Here is a 19,562-nt window from a genome sequence, read left to right as displayed (position 1 = left end):
ACAAAGGAAAACATCCTTTCTCTTTCTGCCCTCTTTGTTCATTTCCACACTCATTAGAATTATAGCTTATATTAAGGGGCAGAGATGCATTTCGTACCCCATTTTGTCAGGTGAAGAGAAGTATTTTAGAAGGAAAAGTTTGGATTGGCCTCACATATATTTTGTGTAACCTGACCCAGACTGGATTGGTTTTATGTAGCGATTTGCGTAGTACACCCACCGTGAAATGTTTGTTCCATGGTTATGCAGCAGATACTAGGCATAGTCTGGGGGAAGATTTGCTGTCTATACAGGGGCATAACGTGGCTTACGATCTTAAGGCCACCCAGCTTTTACCTTACTCAATGATGGGAATGACCAAGGTCCGAAGGCAATGACCTAAACAAGGACAGAAAAAGAAGTGCTTTCTGTGATCTTACATTTAGTTCGATCTTGGTTTCGTTTTGGTTTTGATAGGTAGAGCATGTAGTATTTGGAGAAATTCCTAATGATCTTTCTGGAACCTTGGTCTTTTCTAACCATTCCTTGGGACGCCTGCAAGAACGAATCATAGAGCTCCATGAGGAAAATTCCAAGCAGCAAAAACTTAACAAGGAATGCCGGGAGAGGCGCAAACAGCTTATCCGAGAAAAGAGAGAGATGGCGAAAACTATAAGCAGTAAGTAACTCAGCCCACGCATTATCTAGTACTATCTTGATAAGAGAGGGAATTAACTCTGAAAACAGTAAGTAATCACAGAATCGAACCACTGAGAGCAAGGAAACACTTTCTTGTCTTCCTAGCTACCATTTTTCCTAAGACCACTGAATTGTCACCCTCTTGCTTTTAAAGACTAAATCCTTTATCGTGGAAACTATTTCTCTTAAGTTTAAAAGGCTTAACACATGATGAAATATAGAGTAACGTAACCTAGGTACTAGCCACCAAGTTTAAGAAATCAAAACAGGGAAGATGCAACTGAACACCCTTCTTTCTGATACTGTTCCGCAGGACCCTTCCCAGGGTCGGCTGGCAGGTGAGCGCACGTGCAGATGTGTGTACACACAACATAAAGAATGACTTTGCTTGTTTTTAACTGTAATGTTATTCATATCATTTTGCAGTTCACTTTATTAAACCGATTTTTGAGAGGTATCCATGCTGCTGTAATTTATTCACTTTATTTTTTTTTTTATTTTTATTTTAACTGCCGTGACAATATTCCATTGTAGGACTCTGAGTTGGGTTTTTTTTTTTTTTTTTCCAATCTTCTGTTGATGGATATTTTGGCTATTTCTAATTTTTCATGATGAAAGAGCTGTAGTGAACCTTCTTGTACACATCTCCCTGTGCGTGGGAGAAGGTGAATTCCCAGGACTGGGGTGTCTGGGTTGTAGAGGGGTGTTATGCATTTCTGGCAGACACTCCTGTATATTGCCAAGCTGCCCTCCAACATGGTTGTACCATTTTATCTCAACCCCCTCTTCAACCACCTGCCACTTCCCTGTCAGTGAGGGTGGCCCAGGCTCCATATTCTCAAGAACATTTGATGCTGTCATACTTCAATATATTTGCCAGCCTGGTGGATGTTAAATTGTATTTTACTGTGGTTTTTATTCATGTGTCCTGAATTCTGGTGAGGTTAAACATCTTCACATACATTTATTTGCCATTTATTTGTGTTTCCTTTTCTGTAACTTGCCTGTTATAAACCTTACCATTTTTTTTTACTTCTGCTTCTTGCTTTCTTATTGATTTTAGGGAGTTCTTAATTATAATCTGTCTTTTTTTTTTTAAAGATTTTATTTACTTATTTGAGAAAGAGAGAGCGCAAGCAAGAGCACACATGAGCAGGGGGAAGGGTAGAGGAAGCAGAATCCCCGCTGAACGGGGAACCTGATGTGGGACTTGATTCCGGGGTCCTGGGGTCGTGACCTGAGCTGAAGTTGTACACCCAACCAACTGAGCCACCCAGGCGCTCTATATTCTGCCTTTTAAGGCACTTCAGATTCCTTCTAGTTTGTGACTTGCCTTTTTACTTTGGGATATAAACATTTAAAATCTTAATATAGTTAATTTTACCAATGTTTTTGGCTTGTGCATTGTGTCTGTGTATGTCTTGTTTAAGAAATCCTTTCCTGTTTTGAGATCATAAAGATAATTTTATCCATAGTTTCTCTATTAGTAGTGTTCTTCATATTTGCATTTTTAATCTATCTGGAGTTGTGGTGGATATTATAAAATGCACAGTATAAAGATTAGTATCCTTTAAAATACATTTTGAATATTTGGTATTTGGAACAGAAAGTGTACGTTGTGAAGTTTCCAACTTTAAAAACAACAATATTGCCAATACCTTAGTATCTACCTTAATGCCACAGAACTGTACAATTAAAAATGTTTAAAATGATACACTTTATGTTATGTATTTTACCACAATTGAATAAAAAAAATAGATATTTTAATTTGTAAAAGAAAAAAAATGGGAAGCCTATAGTGGTCAACTAGTCAACCAGTCTAGGTTGCTTGGATTTGTAGAGGCCAGTTTCCAGTGAGTATTGATTGTTCTGCCTTCATGGGTGGCTGGAGTATAAAATAAAAAAAAAAATACAAATTAAGACTGCATGTTTAAATAACACTGATTGGAGACACACAGTTTTGTCAGGTGTAATCCTCGAGGTTCCAGTGCTTCTCACATACTTCTCATTCCTCTGGCTTCGGTAGGCCATGAATGTTGTTTATATCTGAAAGTACTGTTAATTAAACCAAGGAATAAACTAGTGTGAAAACAAAGAAAGAAGCTTGTTTCAGTTTGGGTAAATTCCAAGTTTGGGAAAATGTGTGAAGATGAAATGAGATACGTAAATTTTTAGAGTGTTAATGGAAATAAAAGGGAATAATTCCATAAGTTTTATTCAGCAACTTTCAGTTCTTTTCCCCACCTGCCCTCAACCCATTTTCTGAAAAGCAAGTTGTGAGTCTGGTTGAAGTTCTCCTGATTCTGAAAGTAGAAGTAGGAGTAGGTTCCTTTTCTGTAAGCCAGAGAACAAAGGCTTAGCAGTGATGAGAAACACCACAGTTGGTTTTTTGTTGCTTTCCTCCCTTGACAGACCCAGTGAACATAGAGGAGAGTCTAGAACATGGTGGTGAGAAGTGGTAAGTTTACTTCATTTCAAGGAGAACACAGCTCTTGGCCACGGAGAAGGCATTTGGTAAAAATATTCCAGAAGGCTTTATGTCCCCTGTAATTGTTGGCCTCATCAAATCAGAAGGGCATGAGGCTGGCTCCACAGGGGGAATGGCAAGGACCAGAGTCCACATCCTAGTACATGAGGCTGTCATGGCAGAGGGCACTAGCTGGAGAGAGTCTCAAGGTCCTTACTGAGGCCAAGCAGGCAGCCACAGGCTAGTACATGCGTGCAAATAATCTAAGCATCATGTGGTTTTTGCATCACTGATTATCACAGCTGCTACATTACACAAGTCCATGGGGACTGTGCTCACATCGAATACACATGAACAGCCCCTCTTGGATCACACACAATGGCAGTCATGCCAGTTGAATCATTATATTCAACCATAACCAGATACAAATCTCCACACCATTGCGGAACTCTATCATCTTCTGATACCTTAGGGCCTTCAAGACTTCACTTAGGGGGCAGTCCAGTGACCAAGAAAGTCTTGTTACAAGATTATATTTTCTTGGGGAGTCAGACTCCACATATGGAATTATCCCCAGAAGTTCCACTGTTATCATGTTGAGGAAAGACAGTAAACAAAACTAAGATATATTATAATGCATGTTAGATGGAGATCATTGCTAAGAAGAAAAATTAAGACGGGATGGGAAAGGAGAGTGTTCAGGTCTGTAGGAGCCAGGAACAGCTTCCTGGAGAGGTGGCATACTGATAAAGTGTGGTTTTCCCTGGTTAGAGGAAAGGACCTGCTCTTGGTTACCCCTTCAGAACTGAGTGTATTGGAAATGATTCTTATAACTTGGTTTTAGAAAATAGGCTGGGGGCGCCTGGGTGGCTCAGTCGGTTAAGTGTCTGACTTTAGGTCAGGTCATGATTCCACGGTCCTGGGATGGAGCCCCACATTGGGCTCCCTGCTCAGTGGGGAGCCTGCTTCTCCCTCCCCTCAACCATTCCCCCTGCTTATGCACTCTCTCTCTCTCCATCAAATAAATAAAATCTTAACAAAAAAGAAGAAGAAGAAAAAAGAAAATGGGCTGGTGAGAGGGAGCCAGGTGGCTATTTGGGGAAGAACATTGTAGTCAATGGGATCTGAGATGAGAGTGAGCCTGGAATGTTTGAGACTCAGATTTTAATTTTTACTTGGAGTATGATGGAAACTTCCTCTAAGTGCCTGCTCTGTTCTTAACACTAGATGCTGTAGAGATCAGTCGTTTAAAAAAAAAAAAATCTGAAGAGTTCCTTTTCCAGCTGGGGCCCTTGACAGTGTGAGGAGGGGCACAGCAGAGGGTGGAAGCAGCTGGGGGAAAATGGAGTCTGCTTTACGCAGGATTTTCAAGTAGACGAAAAGACAGCATAGGATTGGGCATTTTAAGTGGGGAAAGGAGCAGGTGAAGAGTCATGGAGGAAAAGCCAACTGGTAACATAAAATCTTTTACCATCCTCTTACAAAAGCTGTTCTTTGGAAAGTAGTTGCTACCAGTGTTGTTCATTTAATAACGGTGGAGGCCACTGAACACACTAAGACAGTACTGCCTTCTTTTAGAAATGGAAGAAACAGTCCATCAACTAATGATCAGCAAGTTTGGCCGTGTGATAGACCTAGAAGCCCTTCAGACACTTTCCGTGAACACAACGCTTGAAGAGCTAAAGATCAAAAAACTTCGAAAGGAGCTAACGAATGCAAAGGAAATGAAGATGTGGGAGGTACGGCCGCGAGGACAGGTGACCCACCTTGGCTGAACGTGGGTCAAGGCAAGAAATGCTATCAGTGGTTCTTGAGTAGCATCTGAGTAGCCAGAGACAAGTCTGTGGGCCCCCCTCGGCTCCCCTGTGATCTTAGGCCTGTCTCAGCATCCTGACCATTCACTTGGTTGAAGGGACTTGCCTGTCTTGGGGTGAAAGGTGCAGCATAGGTTTTGGGGTCCTGGGTATGTGGAAATATGACAAAATGGAATGGACGATGACCAAGATTCCATTTTGAGGTTTCCATTAGTGTAAAATAAATGCTCTGACAGTGTTAGAGATGGAACCTCTGTGCTTTGAGGATCCCAGTTGTAGTTCTCCCTATAGCTGTTACATGCCCTTTGGATCTGGAAATTAGAAAACATCTCTAAGTAATAGATTCTATAACCAGTTTGGACTATTTTGCTGGTAGGGTCTTAGAAGATGTTACCGCCTACATTGTTCCCTGAGCTATGAGAGGAGGCAGTGCCCCAACTGTAGCTAGATTCAAAGATAGGAGCTTGTATAAAGATGTTATAAGCCCCCAAGTCCTTATGACTTCTCCAGTTTCCCATCTTATCTCATCAGTAGACAGGGCAGGAAAAGAGGTTCCTAGTGTCATCTTGTCTCATCTTTGCTTATCCAAGATTTTCAGGGGATTTCTGGAGATAATGTGTGCAATCTAAAATAATGTTTGGAGCAATAAAAAACAAAGGAAAGCCATTTAGGAGATGTATGGCCATGCAAGCTGGCTACTTGAGGATCTTGGGCCAAGACTGGGGAAAGAAAAATATATGAAAGTCTGCTGCTTAAATTAATACTCTTCCTTTTAGTAATGAATAGCGCACTCAGTATGCATACTGATTTTATTCTTCAACAGTGAAGTGATACCTATGTCTATCTTTTTTACCTCCTTGTATCTTTGAGCATACCCACATTCTTCTTTTCTCTAATTGAGCCAGGGCCAATGCAGCTGGCTCTGGTTGCATTTTCATAGCAATTTCCGATTGTATTTTTTTCATATGTATATTTGCTGAATGGTTTTGATCAAATCTGAGCATGTATTTTTCTGTTTCCTCTCTTACTCACTTAACCCATTTTATATCCTCCCACCCTGGCAGGAAAAGATTGCTCAGGTGCGATGGGAGTTGATGATGAAGACAAAAGAACACACCAAAAAGCTTCATCAGATGAATGATTTATGTATTGAAAAGAAGAAACTTGATTCTCGGTTGAATACACTACAGAACCAGCAGGTATGTTTTTTTCCTTCAGACCCTTTATCAGAGTTGGGGAAGCTCTGTGAAAGTAGTTGTTCATAAGAATGTCAAGTGCTGGCATTTAAACAAACCTTGATGTTGGACCATTTCCAGTCTACCTCGGTCCCTGAGGACATGAAGTTGCTGGTACCTACTTAGAGGTGAGCCTGAGGGATTAGCTTTACTGTATGCCTTTTGAGTGCCATGAGTTTACATATGTACTAATCTATGGGGTTTGCCTTAGTCCCGGTGAGTTAAGATTATTAGGTACAAATGACACCAAAATAATCTCTAAATTTATAACAAATAACCATTTCCAATATGTGTTTATTTCATTTGATTTAAAGTGGGTATCTTTAATTGTGGGATCTCATATTACTTTATTAAAACACTTGTTATTTTTATGGCTTTCAACTTGTTCTTATATAATGTTTATTGAGCCTGACATAATACTTAGTACATAGTATATGGTGGACAATGTATTTCATACAGGTTCACCTGATTCAAGGTTCACCTAGGTGAGTATCCTCTAGGAACCTCTAGGAACCTAACACATATGTGACATGTTATAAAACGTATGTCATAGTCTTACAATATTATCTGCAAAAATGCCCATTGTTTCCCTTGGTTTTCTTTAAGCATCCTGGAAATGGTATAAGCCAGGGGTTCTCAAAGTGTGGTCCCCTGAAGAACAGCATCAGCATCACCTGGAGAATTTATTAGAAATGCAAATTCTCGGGCCCCACCCACAGATCTACTGAATCAGCAGCTCTGGAAGAGGGGCCCTATACTCTAACAGGCCCTGTACTCTAACAGGCCTTCCAGAAGATTCTGAGGCATGCTAGAGTTCAAGAATCACCTAAGCACAGAAAGAATGAATAAGAGGAATTGGGAAGTTTATCATTGGAAATTCCATATGAAAGGATAGTAGAAATCTGAGTATCAAGGGCCCTTTATCCACTGGAAGAATTTTTGAGTGATGAGTCAGGATAGTGTTCCAGGAGGTTAATGCCTAAACACGATTTTCATACAATAAGCAGTTATAAACACTTGTTGACTTTATGTGCTTTTAAAATTTTTTTAAGATTTTATTTATTTGACAGACAGATCACAAGTAGGCAGAGAAGCAGGCAGAGAGAGAGGAGGAAGCAGGCTCCCCACTGAGCAGAGAGCCCGATGCGGGGCTCGATCCCAGGACCCTGAGATCATGACCTGAGTCAAAGGCAGAGGCTTTAACCCACTGAGGCACCCAGGCGCCCCGACTTTATGTGTTTTGATAAGTCCAGATATATTGGAGAAAAGAGTCTGAAGAGTTTGAGTAGATCAGTTGAATGGGGAAGAAAATTAATAGTGTATGTCTCTTTACATAGCAGATCCTTCCATGCCTATCTTTACATAGGTAATTTTTATGGCATTAAAGTAATATATTTTCATGTATAGTCTCTTTACATGGAATATTTCATACTACAACTCTCAAAACAGTACCTTCCAAAGCTCAGAGTAGTTAAGTAACTACCGCAGAAGTAATGCATGGTGCTGAGTTTTTAAACCAGGGTCTGTCCACCTCCAAAGCTGACTCCATTACTGTTATTCTTCCAGCAATCTAGGCATGAATTGGGATATAGGTGGCAAGAATAAAAAAGGATCAGACATTTCAAAGTAAGAATAGCCAAACTTTGCGTATGGTAAGGAAAACGAGGGCAAGTTACGGTGACTTCGAAGTGAGCATCTGGAGTGATGCCATGAGCTGAGGCCTGGGCTTAGCTACAAGTAGCCAAAAGCCCTGTGGAGAGGAGCTTAAACAAATAAAGGTCATTTTCCTCACTTAACAAGAGGTCTGGAGGTGATGATGACTGAGGGTTTTAGGCTTAGTGGGCCTGTGATGCCAGGGCCAATAGCTCTCTGATTGTCTCAGTGATTCTTTGAAGTTTCCTTCAAAGTCACATGACAACTGCCTGACCTCTAAGCACAGAATGGATACTACATAAGTGTCATCTTCTTCCCTTTAATGTGCTTTCAAAGCTTATTGAGCTTATACTTAAGTACCATGCTCTAGGATGGGTGCTACATAGGGTGGTGAGATCCATCTAGCTCTTAAAGGCACCGGATCTTGCAAGAAAGATCTCACATAGGCAGTTAGGTTGAACCATATGAAATGGCCACTTTTTCAACCTAAAAAAGGAGTCTCAGATATAAATTTTAATGGTTCAATGTTCTGAAAGAACACAGAACAGGAAATCCTAATCTAGTCCACGGACAAAGGCCTTAAAAATAATTTCTGGAGGCACCCGGGTGGCTCAGTTGTTAAGCGTCTGCCTTCAGCTCAGGTCATGGTCCGAGGCTCCTGGGATTGCATCCCACATGGGGCTCCCTGGTCAGCAGGAAGGCTGCTTCTCCCTCTCCCACTCCCCCTGCTTGTGTTCTCTCTCTCACTGTTGCTGTCAAATAAATAAATAAAAATTAAAAAAAAAAAAACAACAACAACCTAATGTCTGAAGCATAGCAAGAGTTGACTGGACAAGGGAAGGAATCAGATGAGGAAATAGAGATTTCCTTTTTGGGAAACGAAATATGGGCTGTACAGAGAAAGGGGGGTGGGTACCCCGTCCTTTATGGCTTCAGTGCTGAGCTCTCTCCAGTAGGAATGACAGATTGCTCACTTAATGGGATTTTCATTTTAAGAGTTACTCATTAGGCCAGGGGGGCACATTTCTAATGGTGGGATTTCAGTGGAAGAATTGAAGGCCCCTTAAAATAAGGAGCAATGGGTATTTAAACTGACAGTAAGATTAGCACTAACAAAAAAATGGGGAATTTTTCACATTCCATGTGATGCTTAAAGCAGGGAGGTATTTTCTTTCAACAGGGCAATGCCTTCCAGGGCCCTCGGAAAGCAGACATTGTGGCAAGACAGAAGGTCACCGAATTGATCCAACTGCAGGCAGAAAGGATTTCCGCCTTAAAGGAAGAGATTGCTCTCTTGCGTAAGAAAGGTGGTCTTATCCTCCCACCCATTCAGCCTCCGCAAGAGGAGATGAAGCCCATGGGCCTTTAAGTTTGCTTTTTTCTTCAAATCCATCCAAGATTTCCGACATATGACTTACCAGAAGTCTGTTTCCTTGCTGGCTGCAACGGTCCTATTTTAAAGTGAATTTGTTTAAAAGCCTAAGACCAGATCTAGTCATATAGTATTAATGACTCTTCTCTAATGTGGTTATCTTAGAATGGACTCTAGCCCCCAACATCTATTTCCCTTTGAACTGAACCATTTTAGATCTGTTTGGAACCCAATGGACTGAATATGGAGCCTCAGAAGGCTGTATGTATCGCGAAACTTCAAGAAAGCACCTGCAATATATCTTGTAGGAAATTTGTCTCTTGCTTATCTGAATTTTTAGCCGTCGGCAGGAAAAACTAGCAAGCTGTGAGAAAACTTGCTTCTTTCATTCCTTGGAAAATAAACTGATATTCAGTGTTTTCTGAGAGAACAAAAAACAAAAGCACGAGCTATCCTGCCAGCAGTATCTTCGAATGAGATGCAAATCAGAATTCTGACATTGTGGACTTCACAGAGCAGTTATTTGAGGGCTCAGGCTGCAGGAAATGCAGACAGAGTGGTTAGCTTGGGACTGGCAGAAAGCAGACTACCCAGCTTCCTGCTCAGCCCTGGCTGCGCAAAGTCCTCAGCTCTGAATGGAGCACAGGAGTGTGTTTTGCAAAATGGTCAACAAGGCGGCTTTTCTCTGAAGGTGTTTGCAGCTCTACCGGTGTTCTAAGTATTCCCACAGTTTTTCATGTCCTCTGCATTTTCTTTTGGGTTCTAGTGGAGTCACTTGCTGTTTTTGATGTAGATCCCTAAGTCTTGATAGGTTATATCACTCTGAGAGACTGTCTCTAACCATCACTTTTGATTGTGTGTAACATTTTAAACTAACTTGATTGTCCTTTTTGTTTGGAGGTAAGCAGTGATGGGAAGTCATGGCTGATGGCTGTCCCATTTGGGAATGATCTCCCTGCTATTTGGATCCCTGTTAGTAACAGAGCTCAGCACGTTAGGTTCAGAGCTCTATGGGTCCATATATATGAATGAATTTCTCCACTGAGCTGTCCCAGAGTAGAAGTCGGTCATGGAGAAGGAAAGGTGAGGCAATGTTACATCAACGTAGAACATGACCCAGCAGCGTCGCCTTCCTAACCTGTGACTAGCCTGCTGATCCGTCTCTCCACAGGAGATAGGACTTGCTTCCTTTCAAAGATGTTTTCCTGTTCCTATTTAAGAGAACTGAATAATTTGTGCCCATTAAATACTCTGGTGAAGTAGCTTCTCTACTGGAGACACCCGCTATCACTTTCTTGTAAGCCCTAAACTATGTGTGCCCTTCAAGCTTTTTGTGCTAGTCGTAGCTCTGAGAGTTTTACTTATTTATTGCTACACGAAGGTCCCCCAAACATTGCTTAACACAACAGGCACTTATCTCACCCAGGTTCCTGAGAGCAGCCTGCTTTGGGCTCAGTGTCTCTCACAAGGTTATGGTCAAGCTGGGAGTTGGGGCCACAGCCCTATGAGGCTTGGCTGGAGCTGGAAGGGCAGCTTCCAGATGCACTCACTTAGCTGTTTGGCAGGAGGCTTCCGTTCCTCGCTGGCTGCCTATCACAATGAGCAACTGCCAGGAGAAAGGGGTTGGTCTCCGGGGAGACACCATTCCCTAGATGGTGGTGAGAGCCAGGGGAAGTTACGTAATCTTCCTGGGCCTCATTTTATTATCTGACAAATGAAGGATTTGGATAAGCTCTTTTTCCCATTCTGAAATTCTGTGATTCTAACTGTAGCAGGAATGACTTTAGAGTCTATGGAAGAGCCATGGCAAAGATACCCTGAGTTTTTCAACTCTGTAACCAATCAGGATTTTTTTTTCTCCCCAAATTGAACTAGACTAAATCACCACTTACATCCACAATAAATAGGCCTTCATCCTCTAGGTTTGATAATATAGTTAATACTCAGTTTTTTATTTTGAATTGGACAAGACCTAGAGCTAGCTTTAGTTTCATTTCTACTTGATTCCAGACTTAGTCTTAATCTGTGCTTAAGTATAGTCTCAGAGTCTTTGGGAAGTTCAGCTTTAGACAGAAGGAGACCACTAGGGCTTGGCTTTGGCAGGGGATAACTTTCCATTCACCCCTGCTTCCCTGATCAGACTATTCTCTGCCTCTGGCTGTGTCTCAGAGAAAGCTGCCTTATTTCTGAGTGAGGCCAATATCCATCCACAATGCGTTACCTCTGGGTCAACTGCTAATGTAACATGGCTATTTTGAACCCTTCTCCACAGTATCCTCCAAACCAACACTAGAAGAAAAAGCAGCTGCTGAGTGAAGCCCCTGAGTCACAGTTGCTCAGTGTTGCCAAGTCCGGCTGTCCTGTGCTGGAGGACTGCTGCCCAGAGAGGGCTCTGGGCCTGAGCTGGGCTCTGCACCCTCTGGAGCGCCTGCCCACTAGGTCTTACTCTTCCCTTGGTACATTATAAAGCCCTTGCCAGCTGAATCAGTCTTTTAAAAAGGACTATAATAATTACTCGGAATCTAAAAAATAGAAAATAAAATGAAATTGAGTATCTAAGCTGCTTAATTTTCTAGGCTAAAATTTAGAGGCCTGATAACTTTGGTCTTTTCCCACAACTGACTAAGGTAAATATGCATATTTATCTCATTTAGTGTGCCTTAGAAGTGATTTTTTCTTTCCTTTTTTTTTTTTTTTTTTAGAGCAAAAACCACTCAATATTGTTATGGTTCCAGTGCTGTGCAGAAAGCAATTTTACATATCACTTCCTTAAAAGTTCACCAAAATTGACAACTGCCTGGGGTCATCAAGGAGCAAAAAATCTAATAAAATTTAAAGCCAGTGGGCTAGGAGGTGAGTTACAGCCCAGCTCTGAGAGGCCCTGGATTAGCTGAGTGAAGACAGAGTATTGGCCCGGTCTTACTCTTGGAAGTGACTTTCAGGCCCACAGTGCAGGGTCGTGGCTCAAGTCACAGCTTATTTCTTCTATCATTTCCATGTTCCTTGAAGTCCTTCATTTTATTTCTTAAGATATTTTTTAAATACAACTTTTCTGAAGATCATGTCACATCTCGCTGAGAACGCTTTTTCCAGTTTAGCTGTTGGACAGAAAAAACAAGCGACAAAGGTAAGCCCAGGCCCGGTGTCCCTTCCGGCCAGTAGAGGGTGCACTTGTCTGAGAGGCTGGTTTCTCCCTGGTGTGACTAGGGTGGGCAAGTCTGGCCCCAGGACTCCTACCTAGATGGACAGCCTCAGGCTGCCCTTCATCTGTCACTCACCTTTGCTGAAGCCCAGCGCACAGATTTCCCTCCTGAGAATGGCTGAGCATTAGGGCTTTCTGTGCAAGGCTTTAGCCTCAGGCTAGTGCCAGTTGCACGCATAAAGGTTGATCCTGTGGCTGTATGGTCGTAAGTAAGTGTTGATTTTAAACAACTAGTGATTCAACTCCTCTGGCAATGTTGGTCTATCTTTGGAAAGAAGGAAAGTGAGTTTTATCAGCCACCACACGTGCAGCCTAGCACTTAACTAAATGGCATTCTGGAGAAAATACTCCATCATCCACACCTATCTGTGTGACCAAAGCTTTGCCTCGAGTCCATTCAGTTAGAGAACTGCAAATCTGCTGCTTTAACTGCTTCACACTGTCTCCCTCTTGGACTAAATAGTTACTAACACAATACTTAAAAAGACAAAGAATTAGACATCTGCTACCTTTCCCAGCTCTCAAACTCTTGCCAGAGCTGAGATGTCACAAGTGGAGATTTTCTTCAAATAGTCGAACTGAATCCTAACATCTAAAGAGGATGCTGACTCATCCGTGACTATGTTGAAGGTTACAGGGAAGATTAAACATTTATTTAGAAGTTAGTTACAGTGTTTTTACAGAGCTAGGTTGCCACAGATTATTGATTCTGGAAGGCTTGTTAATGCTTATAGAACAATACACATCTTAGTCTGTGCTCATCAGCATCTTCTGAAAAGGTCTCCTGCAGTACCCGGTCCAGCCATCTTCACGAGCATCTCCAGTCTGTGACACTGGGGCCCTTGCTTTTCCCTCATCGTTGTTGCAGACAGTGTGCCTAAGACTCTTCCTCTCAGCAGCTTCTCTGGGGGCCTCGTGTGGCCTCCTGGGCAGCAGCAGAGGTGTCCGGTGAAGGGCTGCCTCCTTAGTCTGTGTTACTCTTGCCAGGTGGAATCCTGTTATCAGGGCATCTTTGATTTCCCCCTCATACCTCAATGGGTAGGATTCTCTGTGTCTCTCCAGAATTATAAAAACACATATACATTTATTTACAAGTGCATAAATATATAAATATGGCTATTATAGAAAAATAAATACCAATTTTTTTCTCTTTTTAAAAACAATAGTCTTTCTGGGATATTGGTTTCTGCCTAAATTGTAGGAGGTGGTGTTTCAAAAGCTACATGCACCGGTGGGCTGGGGGAGAGCTGCATCCCAAGTTCCTGCCCGATGTAGGCCCCGGCGGGGTGCTGGGAACACCAGTCTCCCCCACCCACTTGGCAGGAGTTAGGACTGTCCACCTCTTCAACTGGTACAAGGCCCAAGCAGCATGGGGGTCCTGAAGGGAGAGAGAAATGGGAAACATGAAAATCCATATAGCACTAAGCCTACACCCTGGGGCAAATGAAGTCAGCTGAGCCTATGAAATGTGGAAGAAAGCCCTGTTCTTCCCAGATATAAGCTGCTAGTCTACCCCTCTGGTATGACTTCTCTGGGCATAACCATCCCAGCCCAGACAGAGTTCAGTTTTGATGATGCTCTGGTCTGGCTCTAGGAGGTCTCTTAGAATTTTATCTCCCAGAGACAGAGTCTAGGATCTGCACGCGAATGGACAATTCATGCCATGGAGTCTAAGAACATTAGCCAATTGTCTGAAACAGCCTGTGCCCCAACTGAGCGCCCGCTGATTTCCAAGAGCCGGGCACGAAAGAGGACTATGGGGCGGGCAGCTGAGGCCCCTGGAGCAAAGACTCTGTGGGAGCAGAGTTAGGATGATGATGTGAGACTCGGCTGCTTAATGACTGATATCATCCCATCCCTTAATTAAGAGACAAGACCCAACAAAGCAAGGTATTTGGGATGATTAGACAATGCCTCTTGGTGTGATGAGAAGTGGCTGGAATTTGTGAATGGTTTTAAAATGCCAAGACCAAAAGGGCTTCTTTCTCTGAAATGGGGATTTGTCCTCTTCTTAGCCTTTGAGGACACAGCTTGCCCTGTAGAGCCGGCCTCACCTGGTTCACTGCAACAGGCTCACTCCCTGTCCCCCCCCTAGAAGAGCTGTTGGATGGGTCTTAACACCACCTTTGAGGACTGTTCTCTAGGCCAATGCAGGGTTGTGGACACCTAGATCATGTCATCCCCAGCCTGTGCAATTTCCCACCCTGCCCCTCGCACCAACCTCGGTGAAAAAGAGGGTCCCAGGCTGCTTCCAGCCCGGGACCCTGGGGTATGTTCCTCACGCCTGACTGGCCTGTGGCGGTGGGCTGCTCCTGGAGATGGCGGCAGTCTTGGTGGGGCTGGAGCAGCTGGTGAGTTGAGTCATCAGGCAGCGTATATAAGAAAGAGCCCTCGTCTGGGCTAGACTGGGGACCCCTGCAGGCATGAGACCAGATGGAGAAGTGAGGTGGAGGCAGAGTGTGCCTGTATGCCCACCGCCCTGGCTGCTTCCATGTCTTAGGGCATCAGAACTGGTCCGGGCTCAGACGGGGCAGGGACAGCTCCCCTTTGAACATTGAGGTGTCGTACCACCACTTCTATGGGTAATTCTAGTCTATTTCCATTTTATTCCATGTAAATGCTGAGTGCATGAAAGGATATGCAGTCAGGTGTCTAGGGGCCTGTGGACAGAGCCAGTTGCATGTGGCTGCTGTGGCTGGCCAAGTGAGGGAAGGACTTCTGACAGGCCAACCCATGCCCCAAAGCAGGAAGGGCATTATAACTGCAAACACAACACCTCCTCAGGAGACGAGTCTGGTGGAGCAGGCTGTCAGACATGCCCCCCTCCCTGACTCTCCTTAGTGACTGAGATTGGGTCTGAGGAGCTAACGAGAAAGCAAGTTCTGGAGCAGAAGCTGCGGATGGGAGAGGCCCGGTTACCTGGGACTTTGGTGACTGGGGGGGTCATATCCAGTGCCAAGAATGGTCGGCTTCAGCAGGCTGCTGGTGTCATCTTGCTGCTCAAAGGAAAGAGTAACGAAAAGGTCACAGCAGAGTCCATGTAACTTTCCTGTTTGGTGTTCAACAGAATGAGCTGTTCCTGACTAAAAAGGGCCAGACCCAGTAGCCCAGGATGAGAGGCAAGAAGGGAAAAAGCCCCAGGAGGCAGCGCGACTACCCCGTCCTGGCCCGCACCCATGTGCTCACATTCCCAGGGTAACGTTACCTGCTGAGGCACCCCCGGGCAGTGGTGTTGAGGTTTCACCCCTGGGTAGCCCGTGGCAGCTGCAGGGCAGCCCCTGTTCACATGGATCCCACTGGCACAGGCCCGTCTACTGGGACCACTGAGACAGGGCTGCCCATTGGCCTGGTGGCCTGGGAGTCCTCCCAGTGGTACCATGGTGTACTGGCAGGAGGAGGACAGAAAGGCACTTCGAGGAAAACCCAGGTCTGTGGTATGTTCTGCAAGGACAGAAGGACAGAGGTATGCTTAGGCCAAGGAGGCCCAGGGCAGCTTCAATACCATAGAAATCTCAGAAAACTTCTGACTACACAGGTACACAGGGAGTTGACACTTCCCCAGGGATGAGACTGTCCTTGCTCAGAATATTCCTGCAGTCACCCACTTCTAACATCTGGACTCTTCTACAGTGGGGAGAAGGGTGAGGAGATACAGTGGCACAGGGCTGGGGGAAAGAAGTTGTGAGCCAGCAGAAGAAGCAATGTTTAAATGAGACAAGTTGCCCAGATGTGTTGCCATTTGAAGCAGAAATAGGTAGTAAGAGGCTAAGAGGGGGAGCTCAAGGCATCCGCAAACCCAGAGAATCAGTTGGTTGGGGGGGTTTCACATTCAAAATGAACTTGTGGTCAGAGCGGCAGCTTCAGACATGAAAAAGAGTTGAAACCAGATAAGTACTGAGTTCCAGAGACACAGAGAGGACAGGCCATTTCCACTGCATACTTTCTATCTGCCAAGGTCATGTACTGGGAGGAAAGGGCCCAGGCTTGGCATATTTTTATCTCTCTGAGCCCTGTGGGGCACCAGGAGCTCACGCTCTTCTGAATGTGAAGGGAGCCTCCTCCCCTCCCAAGGCTCCTTCCCTGAGGTGCTGGGGGCAGGGGATGGGGGGGGGGGGTGGTTACTCACTTTGCTTAGACCAGGCCCTCCACAAACAGAAGGGGATGAAGGCGACAATGATGAGGACGATGGAGCCCAGGACGACCCCAACAATCAGGTAGGGCAGGTCGCTGGAGCGCGCCACCATGGCCCCAGTGCCCATGGGCCGCTCTGCAGTTTCAGGGGGTGGCAGCTGAGGTGGGGCCAGAGTTGGGGGTGGGAGCCGACCGGGCTGACCAGAAGACTTCCGAGCTGTAGTTGTGGACAAAACTCACTTCACCATCATTTGACATTTCCCTCACAACAAAAAACAGCACCAACAATAAACCTGATTCCATGGGAGTAGGAAATGGGGCCAAACTCACAAGGCCGTGCCTCAAAACTTTGTATTAGATGAGTGTGGTGTCCAAGCTCAGCATGAAACTGGCCTCAGTTCCCTCTGATGGGAGATTTGGTATTGCTGAAGGGAATGCGGCCTTCTATTTCAATATACAACCTGAGCTATTTGTGGGCCAAGCACTGGTGTCAGACTGGATCTTCTGGGCAGAAGAGGTGTAGGATTTTTCTCAAGAGAAGAGCCAGTGAGCTTCGGGAAGAAAATCTTGGGAATGGCAGAATTTACCCATGGATTTGCTATTCCCGGGCAGATAAGGGATGCAAAATCCTGGGTCTGAGCCTGGCCGTACAGCAGGGAGATGGAGGCAGGGGGACTCTCTAGGACAGACAGTAACTGGGAAACACCAAGTCTCTGACAAGATGGCAACTTGTCCTCTGGTTCATGGGGCAGCAGGCTGGGTTTGACTCATGAACTCCCCCTCACAGTGTCCTCCTCTTGACTCTGACAGCACACCTGGTGATTTTTACTACCTCTCTGAGGGCTGTTGCTTGTGTTTTTCTCTTTTCTCCTCAGAACTGGAAGCCCTCCTTGTCCCTCTCAGGCCACACTGTCTATACTCTCTCCTGTGTCCTGATGGCTGCCAAGTCCTTGTGCCCAGGGCCCTCCCCAACCAGGGGATCTGCTTCTCTCTCATAGGCTCAGAATAACCAGCCCCAGGAAGTCTCCGAGTGGCTTCCCCTTGTCCCTTCTTTCTCCCGGGCTCTGCTTCTCTTCTGGCTTCCCCATTTCAATAAATGGCAACGTCATCCATGCACAATGTGCTAGACACCTCATGGTTCACTTTGAACTCCCCTTAGTCTTCCCTGGCCCCAAAGTGCTAGTGGTCCCTGGTCCTACCCACATGACCTCAGGACAGACTCTAACTCAATCCTCTCTTCGCCTGTACTTCACAGCTGCTGCACTCTCCCCCACAGCAGCCCACTCCTGCAGGGACGCCCGTTAGCGCTCTCGACCTCACAGCCACAGAGTCCTCAATGATCCAATGCCCTGGATCACCGGGGCCCTTCCCTGAGCACTCCCTCTCTCGTTGTCCTTCTAGATGCCATGCCCTCCCATCACCTGGCAGTATGCAGGCTGGCCCTGCCCCTCAGACTAGTCCCGCTCTGTCCAGCCTGAGGAGTCAAGCCTTCCGGCCCACTGTGAAGCCTCTGCTCTTTGCCCCGGGCACTCCCTTTGTCACTTGCTGCAGGACTTCTGGCTGCGCAGTATCTGCCCTCCCTTCACCACACAGGCTGGAAGCCAGCAGGGAGTACACACAGGAGGCACTGGGCATTTGTTGAATAGGGGAAGGAAAGCAGTGCAAAGCTAGAGAGACAATGTTGCCAATGTTGGGAAAATGGATTCTTTTCTTGTCTCCATTCTTACTCCTTTGTGGTCCTCTTCTGATTCTGTTCTTTGCAATATCCCTGTATTATACATTTTCTGTATTTGCAAAATTGAGATGGTGGTATCTCTCCACTTGACCAATGTGCAAATATTAACAAGTTATTATGTGGAGATGTTTAACATGTTTCAGTGCAGAGAAAGAATCCAGTCCTGTAGTTAGATGAACTTGGCCCAAGGTGAGCTCCACCCCTAACTGGCTAAGTGAACTTGCTCAGTTTCTTTCCTACCTAATGGCGTTGTAGTTAAATTTGGTAAACCAACAATGTAAGTACCAATTGTTATAGAACTATAGTGTTTATAGAAAGTTCTGACCTTAAGGGTGGGTATTGAGCTCCTCTTGTATGAGTTAATTCCCCAGTTGAAGCCATCAGGATGGCAACCCTATTCATACTTGAGGCCCAGGCAAATGAACAGAAGGGTTAAAAGTGATAACACTTAGGTGTACTTAGAAAATAAGGAGTCTTCATGAGGAAGAGCTACCAGCCTGCCACATGCAACAGAGAGTTGGTCCTAGCTGGCTAGAAATAGCAAGAGGGGAGCAGAGAGCCTAAAGAGAATCACCTTTGGTTTCACAGATCATCACGTTGCTGAACTCACTCTCCCCACCCTCATTGAAGCACTGCATCTTAATGTCGTAGGAGGTCTCTGGCTGCAGGTGGCTGATGGAGTGCCAGTATCGATCCCCTAGAAAAGACAGCCAGAAAGTCACACGTAGTGCTGTGCATCTGGTCCGCCTGGAACCAGTTACAATCAGACTCGGACAGGGTATGCGTCTGGGCTGGTGCTGTGAAGGCAGCAGGGCACCCTGGGGCAGAGGAGCTTCGGAGGAAAGGAAGCATGTGGGCTGATGATCTTGATGACCCCAAGTGTGGCACGGGTCCATGATATGTGCACAGATGCTCTGTGTCCCACCAGCCCAGGTTTTATACTTGCAGCAGCACAGAGGCCCCCCTGCCACCAGAGAAAACTGTATCACCCAAAGTGCTTCTTACCTTCCACCATATCCTTCTTGTAGTCACTATCATTGTCACTGTCTGTGGGTCGATAATAGATATAAAAGCCATGGATTGGGGTGTTGTTGTTACTTGCTGGAATATACTACGGGGAATAGAGAAAAAACGAGCTGACCAGGGAGCAGAGACCTCATGTGAATAGAAATTTTACTCCAGCCTAGAGTTTAAAAATTCACTGAGGGAGCCTGGAAAATACTTCTGCTGATATCTCCAAGGCTTTCTGGGGGAAGGCTGTAAGATCACCTGTTA

The 19,562-nt window shown here is 45.0% G+C and overlaps 2 protein-coding genes across 10 annotated transcripts in view; one reads left to right on the top strand and one right to left on the bottom strand.

Annotated features, from left to right (window-relative positions):
• CFAP44 (cilia and flagella associated protein 44) overlaps positions 1–11,660 on the top strand; it is a 166,863-nt gene extending 155,203 nt beyond the window's left edge. For all 3 annotated transcript variants that reach the window (XM_047724893.1, XM_047724889.1, XM_047724890.1), the window contains 4 exons: positions 457–658; positions 4,724–4,884; positions 6,024–6,158; positions 9,028–11,660. In XM_047724893.1, coding sequence (XP_047580849.1) covers positions 457–658; positions 4,724–4,884; positions 6,024–6,158; positions 9,028–9,216 — 687 coding nt within the window. In that variant the 3' untranslated portion in view covers positions 9,217–11,660. The remainder of the gene's footprint in view (positions 1–456; positions 659–4,723; positions 4,885–6,023; positions 6,159–9,027) is intronic.
• Positions 11,661–13,044: 1,384 nt separating this feature from the next.
• BOC (BOC cell adhesion associated, oncogene regulated) overlaps positions 13,045–19,562 on the bottom strand; it is a 70,182-nt gene continuing 63,664 nt past the window's right edge. For all 7 annotated transcript variants that reach the window (XM_047724910.1, XM_047724912.1, XM_047724915.1 and 4 more), the window contains 7 exons: positions 19,293–19,398; positions 18,862–18,984; positions 16,548–16,769; positions 15,627–15,862; positions 15,341–15,417; positions 14,643–14,836; positions 13,045–13,799 (listed from right to left, as the gene is read on the bottom strand). In XM_047724910.1, the coding sequence (XP_047580866.1) occupies positions 13,612–13,799; positions 14,643–14,836; positions 15,341–15,417; positions 15,627–15,862; positions 16,548–16,769; positions 18,862–18,984; positions 19,293–19,398 (1,146 nt within the window). In that variant the 3' untranslated portion in view covers positions 13,045–13,611. The remainder of the gene's footprint in view (positions 13,800–14,642; positions 14,837–15,340; positions 15,418–15,626; positions 15,863–16,547; positions 16,770–18,861; positions 18,985–19,292; positions 19,399–19,562) is intronic.

Source organism: Lutra lutra, chromosome 1 (assembly GCF_902655055.1).
Source record: "Lutra lutra chromosome 1, mLutLut1.2, whole genome shotgun sequence".
NCBI classification, from domain to species: Eukaryota; Metazoa; Chordata; class Mammalia; order Carnivora; family Mustelidae; genus Lutra; species Lutra lutra.
The sequence above is the reverse complement of the archived record's forward strand: the minus strand, read 5'-3'. Positions and strand labels throughout refer to the sequence as shown.